Below are 21,038 nucleotides of genomic sequence, written 5' to 3'. Positions count from 1 at the left end.
TAGTCAGTGTGGGGACAGAACTCTGTGTGTGTGGCATTTGTGGTGAGTGTGGGGACAGGACTCTGTGGGGGATATCCAATTATCCCCGGTAAAACATCGGGTCCAAAAAACGGCCGTTTTCTGACGTTTTTCAGACTTTTTTCCGATGTTTCACCAATTTTTCTTTACAGGCTATCAAGATTGATCGCCTGTAAAAAAAAAAAAACCCTTTCTCCCGAAAACACACAGGTTCAGTGAAACCTGTGTGTTTTCGTGTGAAACAGCCCCGTTTTCGGACAAAACGGGGCTGTTTCCAGGGATTCTGCTTCGCCTGGCGGAGGCAGGTGAAACAAAATCCCGGATAAGCTGCGGCATGCGCCGGCTTATCGGGGCTAATTAGATAGCCACCCGGCAGGACAAGTAGCCCCGGTAAATTACCGGGGCTAATTGGATATCTCCCTGTGTGTGTGGCATCTGTAGTGAGTGCGGGGACAGGACTCTGTGTGTGTGGCTACAGTAGTGAGACGTAGTTTAAAGATATGTTCCTGCCCTCCCTCCCCAGGTGCCGCTGACTGTATCACCGATGACTGTATTGTCCTGTGTAACCTGCTGCATCAGGCCAGCAGTGTTCTGCAGGTGAGGGGACAATGGGGGGCACCTCACCCAGAAGTTATTATGCACCAGTTTACTCACTAGAGTGATGGCTGTGACCTGGCTCCTAGCACTGAAAGCCACCACCATTTGTGCCTCCCCAGCCTCTGACCTCACTGCACGTCATTGATAATTACTAATATGGCATTTCTAAAGGTAAATCTGTAGAGTAGCAAATCAAATAATTAACTAATAATTACATTTAAAACTGTCAAATTATGTGAAAACGTTAATTCCAATTATTCAGTTTAGTCCAGGTAGCAGACATTACAGTTGGAAAATCTGGAGCAGGTGTGTCCTAGGTGCAGTCGGTTATGTTCTTATGTGTCCTTGCTATCTCTTCCATAATGCATACTAGGGTTTGGTTTTCCATTTCAAGTACTAATAAAATTCTGCTGAAAACTTTATTGTCTTTTATATAAGGTTCCAAAGGTTTAAGGGGGTACACACTAGGTGATTTTAGCCTAAAAAATAAACGATAACAACATAAATATCATTATCATTTATTTTAGGCTTATATCGTCCAGTGTGTATGGAGGCAATATTGGTGACCAATGAACAATGCGCGCTCCCGCGCGCAATTCAACGATCACCAATATTGAGCTGACATGCAGCTCAACCCGTCAATGTTGGGGTGAGCTGCATGTCCAGGAATGCCGACGGTGACGTCACTGAACATTGAATTCAGGGGTCTGGGACTCCAGGTCGACAACAAAAAGGTCGACACACCTTAGGTCGACGCCAATTGGTCTACACACCTTAGGTCGACATGGACAAAAGGTCGACAGGAACAAGGTCGACATGGAAAAAGGTCGACATGAGTTTTTTATGTTTTTTTGATGTCGTTTTCTTCGTAGAGTGACCGGGAACCCCAATTAGTGCACCGTGTCCCCTCGCATGGCTCGCTTCGCTCGCCATGCTTCGGGCATGGTGCCTTCGCTCCGCTTCGCTCGGCACAGATTACCGTTCCAGTCGTAGTCCACGTGGATCGTTAAGTATGAAAAGGTTCCAAAAAAGAAAAAAATTGTGAAAAACTCATGTCGACCTTTTTCCATGTCGACCTTGTTCCTGTCGACATTTTGTCCATGTCGACCTAAGGTGTGTCGACCAATTGGCGTCGACCTAAGGTGTGTCGACCTTTTTGTTGTCGACCTGGAGTCCGGATACCTAATTCAGACCTGATCGGTGCTGTGCATTTTCACACAGCAGCCGATCAGGTCTGAACTGCGCATGCACCGGCACCACAGTGCGCTGGCGCATGCCAGACAGCCTACAGCCGTCTCAGCCCTGCGATCGCCTCTGCTTGATTGACAGGCAGAGGCGTTTGCTGGGTGGGAGGGGGCGGGCCGGCGGCCTTTGGCTGCCATTTTAGGGGCATGGTCCGGGCAACGCCGGCTTGCCCGGACCATGCGGGGAGGCCAGCCCGCGAGGGCTGAGTGGTGTCACACGCAGCCGCTGCGACCCTCACAGTGACGAGTAGCTCCCTACCAGCACGCAGGAGCTGCGCTGGTAGGGAGCTACTCTTCAAGTGCAAAAGCATCGCTGCTGTATTAACGTTGAACGTTAACGTTCAGTGTGTACGCACTATGGGGGTAATTCCAAGTTGATCGCAGCAGGAGATTTTTTAGCAGTTGGGCGAAACCATGTGCACTGCAGGGGAGGCAGATATAACATGTGCAGAGAGAGTTAGAATTGGGTGGGTTATTTTGTTTCTGTGCAGGGTAAATACTGGCTGCTTTATTTTTACACTGCAAATTAGATTGCAGATTGAACACACCACACCCAAATCTAACTCTCTCTGTACATGTTATATCTGCCCCCCCCCTGCAGTGCACATGGTTTTGCCCAACTGCTAAAAAATTTCCTGCTGCGATCAACTTGGAATTACCCCCTATATCGTTGAATGCTAAGTTGTTCACCCCTGGCAATTCCCCGTTACGTAGTGTGTACCCGCCTTTAGTGTTGCAAATTGTGGCAGATAACTGAAGATACTGATTTAATTACAATTGGAGCTCAGCACGCAATGCTGTAAGCCAGTATCATAACAGTGGCAGTAGTAACATTTGACTGATAACATATCATTTTCCAGGTTACTATATTGCATGTATGCCTTGATAAGCAACATAAAAAGTTTGTGTAGGAGGTACAAAGAAATTAAAGTACAATCATTTTTTATGTAGGCTGTAATTCCCATAATTTACAAAGGATGGTACATACACGTATACATTTATAAAATAGTAAATTATTTGATTTGCTGATTATGTCACTAAAAGATCAGTATATTTATAATAGTGAGTATTGGCTGCAACAAAGCATGCAGCTAATGCACCACATGAAGGGGGGGAATTCCGATGCTGGTGAACGGTGCAAAGTGGTATTGCCGCTACGTTTAAACGCCAGCAATGGCACCACATTTCACACCATTCGAATGCTAAATTTCGCTCAAAAGTGCTTGCTACCCAGTGGGGCAGAAAACACTTTTGAGTGAAAACAGCCTGACTTAAAGCATGGCTATTGTTTTGGCTATTGGTGGAAGTATTCACCTGCAATTGAATTTCCCACTAAATCTCCAAGGCTGTAACTGAATAAATGATGGGATATTTAGGGTTAATCTTTTTTTTACCCAGTTCTCCCTGATTTCTGGTTTAGTGTATGAGTGTTGATGATTGTGGTTTGGCAAGTTCTGGATTGGGCTTGTTTAGGCTTTTTTTCCCCACCCATCCCCAATAATTTGTGTGTGTGTTTGTTTGTTGTTTTGTGTGGTCCATAAACATCCTAGTGACATTTGGTGGACCCCTTCGTTCTAAGTAAGCCTTCGTTACCTCTCATACCAAGAAATAAAGACACGGAGACTTGAATTTGGCAGAAAAATTGCTAGCTATTTATTTGACCCTAACCATAGGAAACCTGTAAATGAAAAACTTTTGTTAAGATGCCGAAACAGCCGGCATATGGTGGCAGAAAAAAGAACGGCTCTATTAAACTGACGCTAACCTTAAAAATGCTAAATCAAAACCATCTTAATTTAAATACAAACTATCAACACGGTAATAGGTGCTAGCTCCACCCCCACAATGACTTCCCACCCGGAGGGGTGCCCATTCCGCTGCCTCCCGGTCGGGTGGTCGAGCGGCCAATAAGTCGATGGAGGTGAGTGCACCTAAACCAAATCAAACTGTAAATCACTACAGCTTACCATACAACTACAAACTGCCGTTCTTTTCCGCCAATAAATAGCCAACGATAAAACCAGCCAACATTTCAATGCCAATGCACTCCGTGCCAGAACCTCTACCAAACAGGGTGGGAGGGCGGGAAGGCAATTTCACCAACCAGAGAGAGACAAAATGGCCTATCCTTCCGTATATATACTAACCCTCCCCTTTTCCCAAGGGCTGTACTTTCCTCCCAGCTAGGTCCACCCCTCACAGGATGTTTAACTCATTCCTTTCCTATGCTGTCAATTCTCTCTCCTAAACATCCTAGTGACATTTGGTGGACCCCTTCGTTCTAAGTAAGCCTTCGTTACCTCTCATACCAAGAAATAAAGACACGGAGACTTGAATTTGGCAGAAAAATTGCTAGCTATTTATTTGACCCTAACCATAGGAAACCTGTAAATGAAAAACTTTTGTTAAGATGCCGAAACAGCCGGCATATGGTGGCAGAAAAAAGAACGGCTCTATTAAACTGACGCTAACCTTAAAAATGCTAAATCAAAACCATCTTAATTTAAATACAAACTATCAACACGGTAATAGGTGCTAGCTCCACCCCCACAATGACTTCCCACCCGGAGGGGTGCCCATTCCGCTGCTTCCCGGTCGGGTGGTCGAGCGGCCAATAAGTCGATGGAGGTGAGTGCACCTAAACCAAATCAAACTGTAAATCACTACAGCTTACCATACAACTACAAACTGCCGTTCTTTTCCGCCAACAGCGAAAGACTCCTCCCCAGAGTCTTCGCACCGCCACCATAAACTCACCCTAACTCCTGCAACACTAGGAACAGATCCTCCAGGAAAAACATCATCCCCTCATTGGATAGGTGCACACCATCAGGCCGAAAAAGGTGACTGTCTCGGAACCGAATCCTAGGGTGGCGAACTACCTTGCCTCCGTGGGACAGCACCCACTTCGCCACCGCCCCATTCACCTTCTTTCTGGCCTCATCAATTACGCGACCGTCCGTCACACCTCGCCAACTCAACCTTGGCACCATCAATGAGAACACCAATATGCAATTGGTCCATGCCGCGGCCACACTTGCCAGATCCTGTATCATGGCCCACCGCAACTCCAAAGATGTCCTCTTCCCCAGGTCGTTGCCACCTAGATGGACAACCAATACTCTAGGAACTCCATGCTTGCTGGCCTGACTGACTAGTCTACTCCTCAGATCTTTCCATATCATTCCTCGCCAACCAAGCCATCTAACTCCCTGAGCCCTAGGAAACCGCTGAGCCCCAGCCGAGGCTAAAAACTTTGCGGCCCAATAAACATACGAGTGGCCCACCACCCAAACGGTCAAGTCATCAGCAAACCAACCTGAAGAGGAGGAAAAGGGGGTAAAATTGGCTACTACATATCTAAACCATAATTCAGTAAGTGCATTAACCTGAAGGATCTGCCAAAAAGAAAAAATTTTGTTTCCGAATATTGCAGAAATCTCGGCCTAGCCGATCTGCACGAGCTTCGAGCCAATTTGAAGCATAACATGAAGACACGAATGGGTAAAATGAAAACAAATTTAAGAAAATAAAAAGAGGGGGGGGTAAAAAAGGGGTAAAACATGTAAGAACTCAGCTGGAGGTGAAAGCGTAAAGACCTGCTGAGGGACTCTGATTAGAACAGATTAGCCAAATTGTGGATTAGAATTCAGTCCGTCAAGTCAGGCAAAAAATCGCAAAATAACTCCAGACCCCCGCTGCCGGCTCATGCCCGCAACGGCGAGTAGCTAATCCCTGAGTAGGATAAAAGGGGGGAAGACAAACACACGCACAACACCATAACGTACTGAACTGTACAACATGACTGAACAACTGTAATTAAACAACGAACTACGCGCGAGCCAACATCTCATGCAACAGGGCGAATATACCGTCTGTAACTTGACGACTTCCATCGCCCCACCGTCTGGACCTCGGCCATGGAAAATCCCGCCGCCGCAGCCGACGTCGCCGCCCCTATGCGGAAGGAATGCGTCCTGAATGCAGCGGGTGGAAGGCCCAAGCTCGCAAGACAGCGACCCAGCATCCAACGAAATTGATACTTCGTCACCGGCAGCCCGTCATAATGCAGCAGCCATGACCCCCGACCGCCGGGCCGTACTGCCGCATACTGCACTGCCAAACTTACTGGGCAAATGCTCTCATCCAGTGCCGGAACCAAGGTGACCCAACGACCTCTCCCCACTTGGTCCGTCTTAGAGCGACGCAATCTGCAAAGCAAGGACCTCTCACCCACCACCACGTCCCCGACCAGCATGCGCGAATCTGCTCGCTTAGAAGGCGCCACCAATTCCGAAACCCTAAAGGCCCCGTGGTAAGCCATTGAGAACGCCAAACTGAACAACAGCGACTCAAACTTGGACGATGCGACACCTCCTACCGCCCTGATGACAGCCGGCAACAAGGCCGCATCAATGGGCCGCCTCCTGTCAGGCGGCGTCAGCGCGACTCGCGCCCATCCCTTCATCGCCTTCAGCAGAATCCCACTTTTCGTCACGTCGGGGACGCCCTTTATTTTGCTGAAAAACGAAATGCCAGCCAAGTACCGGGATACCACCGCTCTGGACCTACCCGAAACATACAGCTGCCAAATAAAAGAAAGCATCATCCGATGCCCGCTCTTACCTTGTGAATTCCGTCCTTGAACAAACTCCTCCCACTCGCTCCAAGCTTGCCTGTAAGCCTTAAGCGTGGTTGGCGCGACTGACCGCAACACTAGACCCTCCAGTCCGGCCCGATCACCTGCCAAACATAACCGGGACAATGAAAACCATGCTCGTCGGCCTCGGGTGCCAATAAACAAAATCTTTCCCACTGCCCTCATGATAACGCGTCAGCAATTCCGTTCTCTAGCCCCGGCACGTGCTGCGCGCGGAACCACACGTTCCTACGTAGGCATGTCAACAGCAACTGCCCCAGCACCCGCAGAACGACCAGTGACTTCGCCCTCTGGTTATTAATCGCATGCACCACACCCAGATTATCACATCTAAACAAGATGCTGCGATGAGCCAGCCGATCGCCCCATACCTCCAGCGCCACCATAATGGGGAAAAGCTCCAGAAGCAAAAGGTCCTTAGTGAAACCTTTGCGACGCCATTCCGCCGGCCACGAGGCCGCGCATCAAGATCCCTCCAGATAGCAACCGAATCCAGAGGCACCCGCTGCGTCGGTGAACAACTGCAACCTAGCGCTGTCCACCATTGGGGCCTGCCATATACACACCCCGTTGAAGTCCTCCAGGAACGAGGCCCATACGGCCAAATCCCTCTTGATCTCTGAGGACAAACGCACGAAATGGTGTGGTCTGGCACACCCCGCAGTCGCCCTTTCTAGCTTCCGGCAGAAAACCCTGCCCATCGGGATTACCCGACAAGCAAAGTTCAACATGCCCAGCAAGGACTGCGCCTGCCGCAGTGTGACTTTACGCGACCCTTTAAACCGGCAAATAGCGTCGCGGAGCTTCACCACCTTGTCCCGAGGAAGCCGACACGATCCTGCCACCGTGTCAATCTCAATCCCCAAAAAGGACAAACAGGAGGACGGGCCCTCTGTTTTATCCTCGGCCACAGGAACGCCGAAGTGGAAAAACAGCGCTCGGATGCTGAAAAGCAAGTCGCCGCACCGTGGTGAATTTGCCGGACCCGCGCACAGGAAGTCGTCGAGGTAATGGGCGACCCCGTGACCCCTTGACGAAGACTCCACGCACCAATGTAGAAACGTGCTAAAACGCTCGAAAAATGAGCATGAAACGGAACATCCCATCGGCAAACATTTGTCGATGAAATACTCCGCTCCAATCCGGAAACCCATAAAACGGAATGAGTCCGGATGTAATGGCAGCAACCGAAAAGCTGACTCAACATCAATCTTAGCCATGAGGGCCCCGGTCCCGTAACTGCGGACCATCTCCAACGCATCGTCAAACGACTGATAAGCCACCGAGCAATGAGCCGGCGGTATTGCGTCGTTGACTGACGCCCCCGACGGGTAAGAAAGATGCCGAATGAGCCGGAAAGCGCCCGGAGTCTTCTTGGGAACCACCCCCACTGGAGAGATGACCAAGTCATCCACCGGGGGCGATAGAAACGGTCCCTCCATCCTGCCCAACCTGACCTCCTTATCCACTTTCTCCCTCAGTACTAACGGCAAGGCTCGGGCAGACTGGAGGTTCCGCTGGGCCCGCACGGACACCTCGCTCGCAACAGGCATGCGAAACCCGAACTGAAAACCGGAAAACAAAAATTGTGCATCCTCCCTATTCGGATACCAGTCCAACCACCGGCCCATCGTTTCCAATTTAATTGGTGTTGGCGCTCTGCGGAGCGCTCCCGCCCGCGGCTTGCCTGTGGTAAGATGGCTTACCCCGGGCACCCTGCCGACTGCCTTTGAAGCAGGAGGAGGCTGGGTGGGATCCGCCACACTGCAGGCACGAGTGTCGAAAACGACACTGTTTGCCGAAGGAACACGCCGCGTTGTTAAACGCGAAACATTTTCCTTTTGTGGCGGCCCGCCCCCCTGCGCGGACGCCCGACCTTCCTGGCTTGGCCAATCCGCTGGGCGGACGACCCTGCGCGGTGCCCGTCCGCCCCCGGCTTCCGGGGCTCCTCAGCCTGTTGCGAAGCCCGCGTGACCTTGATCCAGACCTCAACGCCCTTAAACCCAAAGTCCATGACCTGTAAACCGTCCTGCTTTTCCCTGAATTCCTGGTCGTACCTACGCCACTCCGATCCCGAAGACGTGCGCTGCATGTCATGTACGAGATGCAGGTACCGAATTATATTCATGTGCTCCGCCGGCCTGTCCTCCAGGTAACATGCCGCGAAGACCCAGAACCCGGCCAGCCAATTATCGAAGGTACGGAATGCCTCAGCCCCGATGCCCTTCTTTGCGGCCGCCACCTTATACTCTTTCTTTGCGTCCTTCGTCAATACGAACACGTCCACGAAGTCCCCTCTGCAAATCTTCCTGCGGCAGCTATCTCGCAGCCCCCGCATTACAGCAGTATAGTCGCATCGCACGACTCCGGGCAAATCGCGGTGCTTCTTGGCCCTACGAGCTTCCTCGCTAAGCCGCTTGCGCCTCTTCCGCCTTTTCTGCTGGCCCGCTGCCCTCTTGGCGAATTTCGCCGCCCGCTTCTTTGCCCTAGTCGTGCTACTGACTTCGGACGCCTGCGACGACAGGGAAGATGAAGAGGAGGAAGAGGAAGAACTACGAGAACTAGAGCTCGTGGAGGAACCCGATACCGACTGCACCACCTCACCTGATGCCGCCGACTGCCCCGACATGGAATCCTCCGGCGTGGCCAAATCGACGTCTTCCTCCTCGAAACCTGCCATCTCCTCGTCCCCGAGCTCCCCTGAAACAGAGAAAGAAGCGGAGGACCCATCCAGCACTCGCGGCGCATGCCGCGCCCTCTGTGCGGGGGGCGTTGCCGCCGCGCGCTCCCCCGCGTCCTGCCCTGGACCCTGTTCCAATTCTGCGGCGGCCGCCCCGAGCTCACGGCAGGCGCGTGCCACCCGCTGCGCCGCCGAAGCCCGCCGCCCGCCGGACCCGCCTGCTCCCGCAGGCGCGCTGGAACGAACAGCCGCCCTCGGGGAGGCAGCCGCGGCTAGCGGCCCTAAAGCCTCCACCACCGTGGCCAGGGCCGACGCCAGAGCTCCGGAGGGGTCATGCCTGCCCCAAAACGCGGCCCTGGGCCCCAAGTGCCCTTCGGCCGGGGCCCGCGCGCGACCACGCGCTCGCCGCCCGACCTGCGTGAACCGGGCACCCGACGCCCGCTGCCCCGGCGGGAAAGCGGAGGCACCCCTGTCGGTGCCCGCACCGCCCTCGCTCTCCCCCTCCGAATACGTCCCCTCCTCCTGTGGATCGGAACTATCCGTCGCCGCTGAGGGGGGGCCGCCGCGAGCATATGCGGCGCGTGCAGCAGCCCTGCGGCCACTAACCCATTCCCTGTCCCCCCTCCTCCCCCGCCGGCCGCTGGATTCCGGCTCCAGGGGAGTGATTTGGGGAGACGGGACCCCGCGGCGCAGCTGCGCGCGCACGCGCACGCCCTGCGCCGCTCGCAGTGGACACGGACTCGCACACATCCCGTGCGCGCGCCCCGTAACCTCTCGCTCCCGCACCCCTTTGTGCTGACATCGCACGCCCCTGCCAGTCCCCTGCATAATCTAGTGTTCACTCTAGGTGTCTTTCACAGGGCGCTGCGCCCTGCCCCTTTTTTAGACCCCTGAATCCCGCCCTGCCCGTTTGTTTGCGCCCTCCCGCCCCGCACTTTGCTGCCCGCTGGACCCCGCCACGCCGCCAAACACACTAAGCACACTGCACTGCATTTTTATTATCACTGAGACTCCGTGCATGTGTCGAGACGGAGACCTCCGCGGCCCGCCCCTCCCCGTCCGCCTTGTCCCGCCCTGTCATTAGCTGTCAGCGTCCTCTATAGGTCTGCTCAGGGTCTGGTGAGACAGGAGGGCTGGGTTTGCCTCTCCCGCCGAGGCAAACCCAGCCCACCTGTGTGGATGAATGTTTAAAAGGAGACGCCAGGGAGGATCACCCGGCCGCCATCTTTAATACCGCTCCGCAAGTGGGGCTGGGTGATCAGCGCTCCCCCTCTGTGATGTAAGTACTCAGTACGGTAGTACATAGATCATTCTTTGTTTCACGTGGAGAAGCCCCCTCTAACCCATACAATGACGAACTGAAATAGAGCAGAAATGTAACGGTAACTTGCAGTGCAATACTATCTGTGTTTTATAGTGCAGTTCTTTCAGAATAAAACAGTGGTACTCCCATCTCAGAGGGATTCTTTGTACAATATATAGCTGTGGATAAGTGTTGTGCCTTGTACCAGTGTTCCCTCACACCCCGGTCTGTATGTATCCTCCCCTCACACCCCGGTCTGCATGTACCCTTCCCTCACACCCCGGTCTGTATGTAACCCCCCCCCCTCACACAAGGTCTATGTATCCCCCAGACCCTGGTCTTTGGGGGATACATAGACCTTGTGTGAGGGGGGGGGTTACATACAGACCGGGGTGTGAGGGAAGGGTACATACAGACCGGGGTGTGAGGGGAGGGTACATACAGACCGGGGTGTGAGGGAAGGGTACATACAGACCGGGGTGTGAGGGGGGTACATAATATGCAAATAAGAATACATTATATATATATATATATATATATATATATATATATATATAGTCTTCTTATATAGCTGAAATACCTTGCTTTTTATATAACAAATCTGTGCATCCACATTTAAGGTGTGAGTAGACTGTCACAAGTGGTTTTTATATTTTATAAGTTCAAGTTGTATGTTGAAGAGATTTAGGGCTCAAAATAGAATAAATATATATTTGAAAAAGCTACCATTGCATGACCCACTGCACTCTGTTGGACTATTGGTCCTATTGTGTGGAGTTTGTATATTCTTCCTGTGCTTTTCACATTTTTTATTTTTTTCACATTTTTCAAGATTAACTATCCACGCGAACTATAACTTATAGTTCGCGTGGATAGTTAATCTTGAAAAATTTGAAAAGCACAGGAAGAATATACAAACTCCACACAATAGGACCAATAGTCCAACAGAGTGCAGTGGGTCATGCAATGGTAGCTTTTTCAAATATATATTTATTCTATTTTGAGCCCTAAATCTCTTCAACATACAACTTGAACTTATAAAATATAAAACCACTTGTGACAGTCTACTCACACCTTAAATGTGGCTGCACAGATTTGTTATATAAAAAGCAAGGTATTTCAGCTAATAAGAAGACTATATATATATATAATGTTATTTGCATATTCCCTCACACCCCGGTCTGTATGTACCCTCCCCTCACACCCCGGTCTGTATGTACCCTTCCCTCACACCCCGGTCTGTATGTAACCCCCCCCCCCTCACACAAGGTCTATGTATCCCCCAGACCCTGGTCTTTGGGGGATACATAGACCTTGTGTGAGGGTGGGGGGGGTTACATACAGACCGGGGTGTGAGGGGAGGGTACATACAGACCGGGGCCCGGTCTGTATGTACCCTCCCCTCACACCCCGGTCTGTATGTAACCCCCCCCACCCTCACACAAGGTCTATGTATCCCCCAAAGACCAGGGTCTGGGGGATACATAGACCTTGTGTGAGGGGGGGGGGGTTACATACAGACCGGGGTGTGAGGGAAGGGTACATACAGACCGGGGTGTGAGGGGAGGGTACATACAGACCGGGGTGTGAGGGAATATGCAAATAACATTATATATATATATAGTCTTCTTATTAGCTGAAATACCTTGCTTTTTATATAACAAATCTGTGCAGCCACATTTAAGGTGTGAGTAGACTGTCACAAGTGGTTTTATATTTTATAAGTTCATTAAGTTGTATGTTGAAGAGATTTAGGGGACAAAATAGAATAAATATATATTTTAAAAAAGCTACCATTGCATGACCCACTGCACTCTGTTGGACTATTGGTCCTATTGTGTGGAGTTTGTATATTCTTCCTGTGCTTTTCACATTTTTTTTTTTTTCACATTTTTCATGATTATCTATCCATGCGAACTATAAGTGGGAATAGTAACCTGTCCGAATGTTCAGAACCATCAGGAACAGCCTGGAGTAGTGATAGCTAGCATAAATATGAATGCACCATCCAATCATTACAGGTTTTACATGACAGGAACTGACTGGCTAATGCACTATAATCACTTCTCCAAGTTTAATACATCTGCCCCAGTTTACTTTATGACTTGGGGGCCATTATTGAATGGTCATCATAAATGATGACCATAATAATTAAGGGCCCCCAAATCATACAGCATCCTCATGACATAAGGTGCAACACTTAAAATTCTATAAGTTAATTGAAAAATCTGTCCACATTTATTACTTTCTTTTTTTTTTCTAAAGCTGGCACATCCTCATCCTCGTCTCTATGTACTCAATCACATGACACACTATCTGTCACATCCATCACTGCACCTCTGACTCCTGGCACTCCACACCACAGGCTCCATAGCAGCATATTCTGGCTCCTTCTTTGATCCTCACGGCTCACCGGAGTCCTCAATTTGCCTCAGGTGAGTATGCTGGTACTGAGAGTAAACAGTGCGGCTCTCATCCGAGGGAGCTTGAGTGTGTTAAAGTGTTTTGTTCTTCCACAGAAAGCTGGCTCATCCTCATCCTCATCTCTGTGTACTCCATCACGTTAAGCAATCCGATTGCATCAACTGGCGCATCACTCCACACCACTGTGGCTCCAAAGTGGCATATTCTGGCTCCTTCTTTGATCCTCTAGGCATCCCCGGAGTCCTCAATTTGCCTCAGGTGAGTATGCTGGTACTGAGAGTAAACAGTGCGGCTCTCATCCGAGGGAGCTTGAGTTTGTTAAAGTGTTTTGTTCTTCCACAGAAAGCTGGCTCATCCTCATCCTCATCCTCGTCTCTGTGTACTCCATCACGTTAAGCAATCCACTGCATCAACTGGCGCATCACTCCACACCACAGGCTCCAAAGTGGCATATTCTGGCTCCTTCTTTGATCCTCTCGGCATCCCCGGAGTCCTCAATTTGCCTCAGGTGAGTATGCTGGTACTGAGAGTAAACAGTGCGGCTCTCATCCTAGGGAGCTTGAGTGTGTTAAAGTGTTTTGTTCTTCCACAGAAAGCTGGCTCATCCTCATCCTCATCTCTGTGTACTCCATCACGTTAAGCAATCCGATTGCATCAACTGGCGCATCACTCCACACCACTGTGGCTCCAAAGTGGCATATTCTGGCTCCTTCTTTGATCCTCTAGGCATCCCCGGAGTCCTCAATTTGCCTCAGGTGAGTATGCTGGTACTGAGAGTAAACAGTGCGGCTCTCATCCGAGGGAGCTTGAGTTTGTTAAAGTGTTTTGTTCTTCCACAGAAAGCTGGCTCATCCTCATCCTCATCTCTGTGTACTCCATCACGTTAAGCAATCCACTGCATCAACTGGCGCATCACTCCACACCACAGGCTCCAAAGTGGCATATTCTGGCTCCTTCTTTGATCCTCTCGGCATCCCCGGAGTCCTCAATTTGCCTCAGGTGAGTATGCTGGTACTGAGAGTAAACAGTGCGGCTCTCATCCGAGGGAGCTTGAGTGTGTTAAAGTGTTTTGTTCTTCCACAGAAAGCTGGCTCATCCTCATCCTCATCCTCATCTCTGTGTACTCCATCACGTTAAGCAATCCACTGCATCAACTGGCGCATCACTCCACACCACAGGCTCCAAAGTGGCATATTCTGGCTCCTTCTTTGATCCTCTCGGCATCCCCGGAGTCCTCAATTTGCCTCAGGTGAGTATGCTGGTACTGAGAGTAAACAGTGCGGCTCTCATCCGAGGGAGCTTGAGTTTGTTAAAGTGTTTTGTTCTTCCACAGAAAGCTGGCTCATCCTCATCCTCGTCTCTGTGTACTCCATCACGTTAAGCAATCCACTGCATCAACTGGCGCATCACTCCACACCACAGGCTCCAAAGTGGCATATTCTGGCTCCTTCTTTGATCCTCTCGGCATCCCCGGAGTCCTCAATTTGCCTCAGGTGAGTATGCTGGTACTGAGAGTAAACAGTGCGGCTCTCATCCTAGGGAGCTTGAGTGTGTTAAAGTGTTTTGTTCTTCCACAGAAAGCTGGCTCATCCTCATCCTCATCTCTGTGTACTCCATCACGTTAAGCAATCCACTGCATCAACTGGCGCATCACTCCACACCACAGGCTCCAAAGTGGCATATTCTGGCTCCTTCTTTGATCCTCTCGGCATCCCCGGAGTCCTCAATTTGCCTCAGGTGAGTATGCTGGTACTGAGAGTAAACAGTGCGGCTCTCATCCGAGGGAGCTTGAGTGTGTTAAAGTGTTTTGTTCTTCCACAGAAAGCTGGCTCATCCTCATCCTCATCCTCATCTCTGTGTACTCCATCACGTTAAGCAATCCACTGCATCAACTGGCGCATCACTCCACACCACAGGCTCCAAAGTGGCATATTCTGGCTCCTTCTTTGATCCTCTCGGCATCCCCGGAGTCCTCAATTTGCCTCAGGTGAGTATGCTGGTACTGAGAGTAAACAGTGCGGCTCTCATCCTAGGGAGCTTGAGTGTGTTAAAGTGTTTTGTTCTTCCACAGAAAGCTGGCTCATCCTCATCCTCATCCTCATCTCTGTGTACTCCATCACGTTAAGCAATCCACTGCATCAACTGGCGCATCACTCCACACCACAGGCTCCAAAGTGGCATATTCTGGCTCCTTCTTTGATCCTCTCGGCATCCCCGGAGTCCTCAATTTGCCTCAGGTGAGTATGCTGGTACTGAGAGTAAACAGTGCGGCTCTCATCCGAGGGAGCTTGAGTGTGTTAAAGTGTTTTGTTCTTCCACAGAAAGCTGGCTCATCCTCATCCTCATCTCTGTGTACTCCATCACGTTAAGCAATCCGATTGCATCAACTGGCGCATCACTCCACACCACTGTGGCTCCAAAGTGGCATATTCTGGCTCCTTCTTTGATCCTCTAGGCATCCCCGGAGTCCTCAATTTGCCTCAGGTGAGTATGCTGGTACTGAGAGTAAACAGTGCGGCTCTCATCCGAGGGAGCTTGAGTGTGTTAATGTGTTTTGTTCTTCCACAGAAAGCTGGCTCATCCTCATCCTCGCCTCTGTGTACTCCATCACGTTAAGCAATCCACTGCATCAACTGGCGCATCACTCCACACCACAGGCTCCAAAGTGGCATATTCTGGCTCCTTCTTTGATCCTCTCGGCATCCCCGGAGTCCTCAATTTGCCTCAGGTGAGTATGCTGGTACTGAGAGTAAACAGTGCGGCTCTCATCCGAGGGAGCTTGAGTGTGTTAAAGTGTTTTGTTCTTCCACAGAAAGCTGGCTCATCCTCATCCTCGTCTCTATGTACTCCATCACGTTGACCAACCATTGAACCAACTGTGCATCACTCCACACCACAGGCTCCAAATAAGCATATTGATCCTTCTTTGATCCTCTTGGCTTGAATGACAGGAGACCTCAACTTGTCTCAGGTGAGTTTGCTGGTACGGAGAGTACAGTGGCTCTCATTCTAGGGAGCTTGAGTGTGTTAAGTGTTTTTATTTTTTTTTATTTTTAGAAAACATGCCTACTCTTAAAAGGAAAGTGAAAGAACATGAAAGAAAAACCAAGGAAATAGGCAAAAAATGTTTGAAAATCAATCAAATGTTTTCAGGAAAAAAGAAGGTAGGAAAACATTTACATACACCCATTTTAAACCCCTGTAAGAAAGTGTAACAAATATTTGAATTTAGATTATGATTTTTATTAATTACAGAAAATAAATGCAGCAGAGTTAGATCCTGTACCCAGCACCTCTGATCCTGTACCCAGCACCTCTGATCCTGTACCCAGCACCTCTGATCCTGTACCCACAGATAATCAATGCACTTCCCAAGATAATTCACTGGCCACAGTTAACACAAATTGCAGCAATGTAGATGACTCGGTATCGACGTCATGTAATGTCATTGTTAATGAAAACACCATAGATGTGCATTCTCAATCCTCCATCTCTCTTGCCAACTGTTCTCAGAATTTAGAGTGTGACACCTCACCCCCTATTATTTTGGATGATGACCTATCTGAAGAAAGGTGCTCTTCTAATGAAGATACAGATATAATAAATGACATTGGGGTTAGTGCTTCTCCAAAAAAAAAGTCAAAACATAAAGTTGGTTTCCAAATAAAATGGAAAAGAGAGTTTCCGTGGCTTAGTTGTAAAAAAAATGGTGAAAGAGAATCTCTACTCTGCAAGCTGTGTTTAAAACATCTGTTGAACGACACAAAATACAACAAATCTCCATGGATGAATAGTGGGATGAGCACAGTAAGGCGCGATAAAATTAAGGAGCATTCTGTTTCCGAGATGCACAAGGCAGCAATGCAAACTGAAATAATCGGTTGTAATGCTGAGGCTTCACAGAACAGAAAAAATAGACCAGAGTCAGAGGAATTCAAAGCTGTGGAATGTGCTATGAAGTGCCTGGATTTTCTAATCCAGCATAATATACCACATACAACTGTTTTTAAACCATTTGTTGTTTTCTGTATAGAAGAATTAAAGTCTCCAGTTTTAGCCCCTCTGAACAAATCTAAAAATGCCTCATATACAAGCTACCAAACAATCAACGAATTTGTTAATTCGATGGCCAGTGTTCAAAGAGAGAAAGTTATCTTGTCTTTACAGAAGAGTCCATCATTTTCAGTTATGTCAGATGAAACTACTGATGTCAGCAACAGAAAACACTTGGCAACTGCTGCAAAATATATAAAAGATGGAGAAGTCAGTGTGTCCTTTATTAATGATACAGAAATTCCAGATGGAAAATCAGAAACTATTTTCAATGCTCTTTCACAGACTATAGAAGACTGTGGAGGGTTTGAGAAATTAGTAGGCTTTGGAAGTGACGGCGCCAGTTCAATGGTTGGTCACCGTGATGGAGTAGCAGCCAAACTAAAGGCCAAAAATAATAAGATTATTTCAATACATTGTCACAATCATCGTTTAGCTCTTGCAACAAAAAATACATTTGAATCTTTGAATCCTTTCCTGAAAATGGATGAAGTATTAACAAGTATTTACAAATACTATAAATACAGCTCTGTGAGGAGCAAAACTTTGGAAGAAATACAAAGAGTATTTACTAAATGTAAGGGAACAAAAATAAAAAAGGCTAGCCACACAAGATGGCTATCACATGAAAATGCTATTAATTCAATAAGAATTAATTATCATTCGATCATTGTCGATTTGGAAAATGCTGTTGTAACTGGACAGTCAAGGACTACAAGTGGTGTGAGTGGGCCAACTGCTGAAGGACTTCTCAAACATCTGAAAAATTTTCATTTTTTTCAATTAATTCACTTTCTTTGTGATGTACTGAGCCTGCTTTCCAAATTAGTTTTAATCTTTGAAAGAAGAGATATTGACTTGTCTACAATACACAGCAATGTTTCCATTACGCTTGGTGCTTTGAAAAATTTAAAGCGTAAGCCTGGGGGTCAGTTTTGCAGGAACCTGGAAAATGCTGCAAGAAAAATAGGAATTCAGGCTCCTATAGCAGCAGAAAATTGTAAGTTTGAAGAAGATGCAAGGTGTTTTCTAGATCTATTGGTCCAAAACATTTCAGAGAGGATGCATAATATAGCTATACTTGATCATCTAAGTGTCTTAGATATGAGGCATCTTAATGCAGACAAAGGTGTGGGATTTTATGGTGTGGCCGAAATGGCACAGCTTGCTGATTTTTATCAACTGGACGAAGATCTTCTGTTATCAGAATGGGAAGACTTTAAATCTGTATTCTTACAAACGGAAGAAGAAAATTCTGATAATGAAAGATTGTCCATGGTCAACGTGTACAAGACTTTAGAAAAATCTGAAGACACAATTGGCGTAGCATTTCCTCTAATTCAGAAACTTGTTTCAGTTGGCTGTGTTCTACCACTCTCAACTGCTGAAGTTGAAAGAACTTTTTCGCAAGTTAAATTAATCTTAACAGATCACAGAAACCGTCTCAAGGTGGAAAATGTCAACAGCATATTAGCCATTAAGCTAAATGGCAAGGTAAACTACAGAGAGGCGGTAAAGCACTGGATGAAAAAGCAAAGAAGAATATTTTCTTGTAGACCACACACAGCTGGCCACCGACCACACTCTACAATCAGAAACACCTGTACTGTAGATTGTGAGCAACAACCAAGGACAACGCACATAAACTGACCCACCCAAGCTACTTGGAGCCCAACTTTCCAGTTCAAAAAGGTGAGTACCAAGTAAATGTGGGAGGAGGGAGAGTATTCCTACTTAGAGGTGGTGGAGTGGCCCTAGTATGTCCATAATCCTGTTATCAGAGTCCCTTTTCTGCTGTGTTCTTTAGTTCTTCAAAGCACAAGCCCTTATTTTTGTGTGGAAGAATTGTACGAGACTAAAAATCTATGGTGGTCTTACAATTCTACTCCAAGGAATAAGCTGTGCTTTGAAGAACTAGGAATGCAGTACAAATGGACTCTGATAACATGCAGTCAGTTTATGTTGTATGGTTCTGTTTCAGCTTCAGCACAGCGCCTAAGAGGATATTTACAGCCAGTGACAAGACGGCATCCGCCTGAGCCTGCATAAATAGTTGGACAGCTGTGGCGATTGCTCTTCTTCAGTTACCAAATCTGCACTCAACATTTCAGATGACAACCGAGGACTCTGCACCTGAGCCACCCAAGCTACTTGGAGCCCAACTTTCCAGTTCAAAAAGGTAGAGTACCAAGAAAATGTGGGAGGAGGGAGAGTATTCCTACTTAGAGGTGGTGGAGTGGCCCTAGTATGTCCATAATCCTGTTATCAGAGTCCCTTTTCTGCTGTGTTCTTTAGTTCTTCAAAGCACAAGCCCTTATTTTTGTGTGGAAGAATTGTACGAGACTAAAAATCTATGGTGGTCTTACAATTCTACTCCAAGGAATAAGCTGTGCTTTGAAGAACTAGGAATGCAGTACAAATGGACTCTGATAACATGCAGTCAGTTTATGTTGTATGGTTCTGTTTCAGCTTCAGCACAGCGCCTAAGAGGATATTTACAGCCAGTGACAAGACGGCATCCGCCTGAGCCTGCATAAATAGTTGGACAGCTGTGGCGATTGCTCTTCTTCAGTTACCAAATCTGCACTCAACATTTCAGATGACAACCGAGGACTCTGCACCTGAGCCACCCAAGCTACTTGGAGCCCAACTTTCCAGTTCAAAAAGGTAGAGTACCAAGAAAATGTGGGAGGAGGGAGAGTATTCCTACTTAGAGGTGGTGGAGTGGCCCTAGTATGTCCATAATCCTGTTATCAGAGTCCCTTTTCTGCTGTGTTCTTTAGTTCTTCAAAGCACAAGCCCTTATTTTTGTGTGGAAGAATTGTACGAGACTAAAAATCTATGGTGGTCTTACAATTCTACTCCAAGGAATAAGCTGTGCTTTGAAGAACTAGGAATGCAGTACAAATGGACTCTGATAACATGCAGTCAGTTTATGTTGTATGGTTCTGTTTCAGCTTCAGCACAGCGCCTAAGAGGATATTTACAGCCAGTGACAAGACGGCATCCGCCTGAGCCTGCATAAATAGTTGGACAGCTGTGGCGATTGCTCTTCTTCAGTTACCAAATCTGCACTCAACATTTCAGATGACAACCGAGGACTCTGCACCTGAGCCACCCAAGCTACTTGGAGCCCAACTTTCCAGTTCAAAAAGGTAGAGTACCAAGAAAATGTGGGAGGAGGGAGAGTATTCCTACTTAGAGGTGGTGGAGTGGCCCTAGTATGTCCATAATCCTGTTATCAGAGTCCCTTTTCTGCTGTGTTCTTTAGTTCTTCAAAGCACAAGCCCTTATTTTTGTGGGGAAGAATTGTACGAGACTAAAAATCTATGGTGGTCTTACAATTCTACTCCAAGGAATAAGCTGTGCTTTGAAGAACTAGGAATGCAGTACAAATGGACTCTGATAACATGCAGTCAGTTTATGTTGTATGGTTCTGTTTCAGCTTCAGCACAGCGCCTAAGAGGATATTTACAGCCAGTGACAAGACGGCATCCGCCTGAGCCTGCATAAATAGTTGGACAGCTGTGGCGATTGCTCTTCTTCAGTTACCAAATCTGCACTCAACATTTCAGATGACAACCGAGGACTCTGCACCTGAGCCACCCAAGCTACTTGGAGCCCAACTTTCCAGTTCAAAAAGGTAGAGTACCAAGAAAATGTGGGAGGAGGGAGAGTATTCCTACTTAGAGGTGGTGGAGTGGCCCTAGTATGTCCATAATCCTGTTATCAGAGTCCCTTTTCTGCTGTGTTCTTTAGTTCTTCAAAGCACAAGCCCTTATTTTTGTGGGGAAGAATTGTACGAGACTAAAAATCTATGGTGGTCTTACAATTCTACTCCAAGGAATAAGCTGTGCTTTGAAGAACTAGGAATGCAGTACAAATGGACTCTGATAACATGCAGTCAGTTTATGTTGTATGGTTCTGTTTCAGCTTCAGCACAGCGCCTAAGAGGATATTTACAGCCAGTGACAAGACGGCATCCGCCTGAGCCTGCATAAATAGTTGGACAGCTGTGGCGATTGCTCTTCTTCAGTTACCAAATCTGCACTCAACATT

General features: G+C 48.1%; 1 protein-coding gene across 1 annotated transcript; it reads left to right on the top strand.

Moving 5' to 3' along the window:
• Positions 1-15,738: 15,738 nt before the first annotated feature.
• LOC135060711 (zinc finger protein 862-like) lies at positions 15,739-18,820 on the top strand. The gene is made up of 3 exons (XM_063964003.1): positions 15,739-15,897; positions 15,984-16,090; positions 16,182-18,820. The coding sequence occupies exons 2-3, from the start codon at positions 15,989-15,991 to the stop codon at positions 18,627-18,629; spliced, it is 2,550 nt and encodes an 849-aa protein (XP_063820073.1). The 5' UTR covers positions 15,739-15,897; positions 15,984-15,988; the 3' UTR covers positions 18,630-18,820.
• The last annotated feature ends 2,218 nt before the right edge of the window (positions 18,821-21,038 follow it).

The sequence above is a fragment of the Pseudophryne corroboree genome, chromosome 1, assembly GCF_028390025.1.
Source record: "Pseudophryne corroboree isolate aPseCor3 chromosome 1, aPseCor3.hap2, whole genome shotgun sequence".
Classification (NCBI taxonomy): Eukaryota; Metazoa; Chordata; class Amphibia; order Anura; family Myobatrachidae; genus Pseudophryne; species Pseudophryne corroboree.
Note: the sequence above shows the minus strand (reverse complement) of the source record. Positions and strands in the feature narration are given on the sequence as shown.

Excerpts from the sequence above, each read along its gene's own strand:
- LOC135060711 (XM_063964003.1), top strand. The coding sequence starts at position 15,989 with ATGCCTACTCTTAAAAGGAAAGTGAAAGAACATGAAAGAAAAACCAAG. Across the intron at positions 16,091-16,181 it reads TGTTTTCAGGAAAAAAGAAG|AAAATAAATGCAGCAGAGTT; the intron begins GTAGGAAAACAT and ends TATTAATTACAG.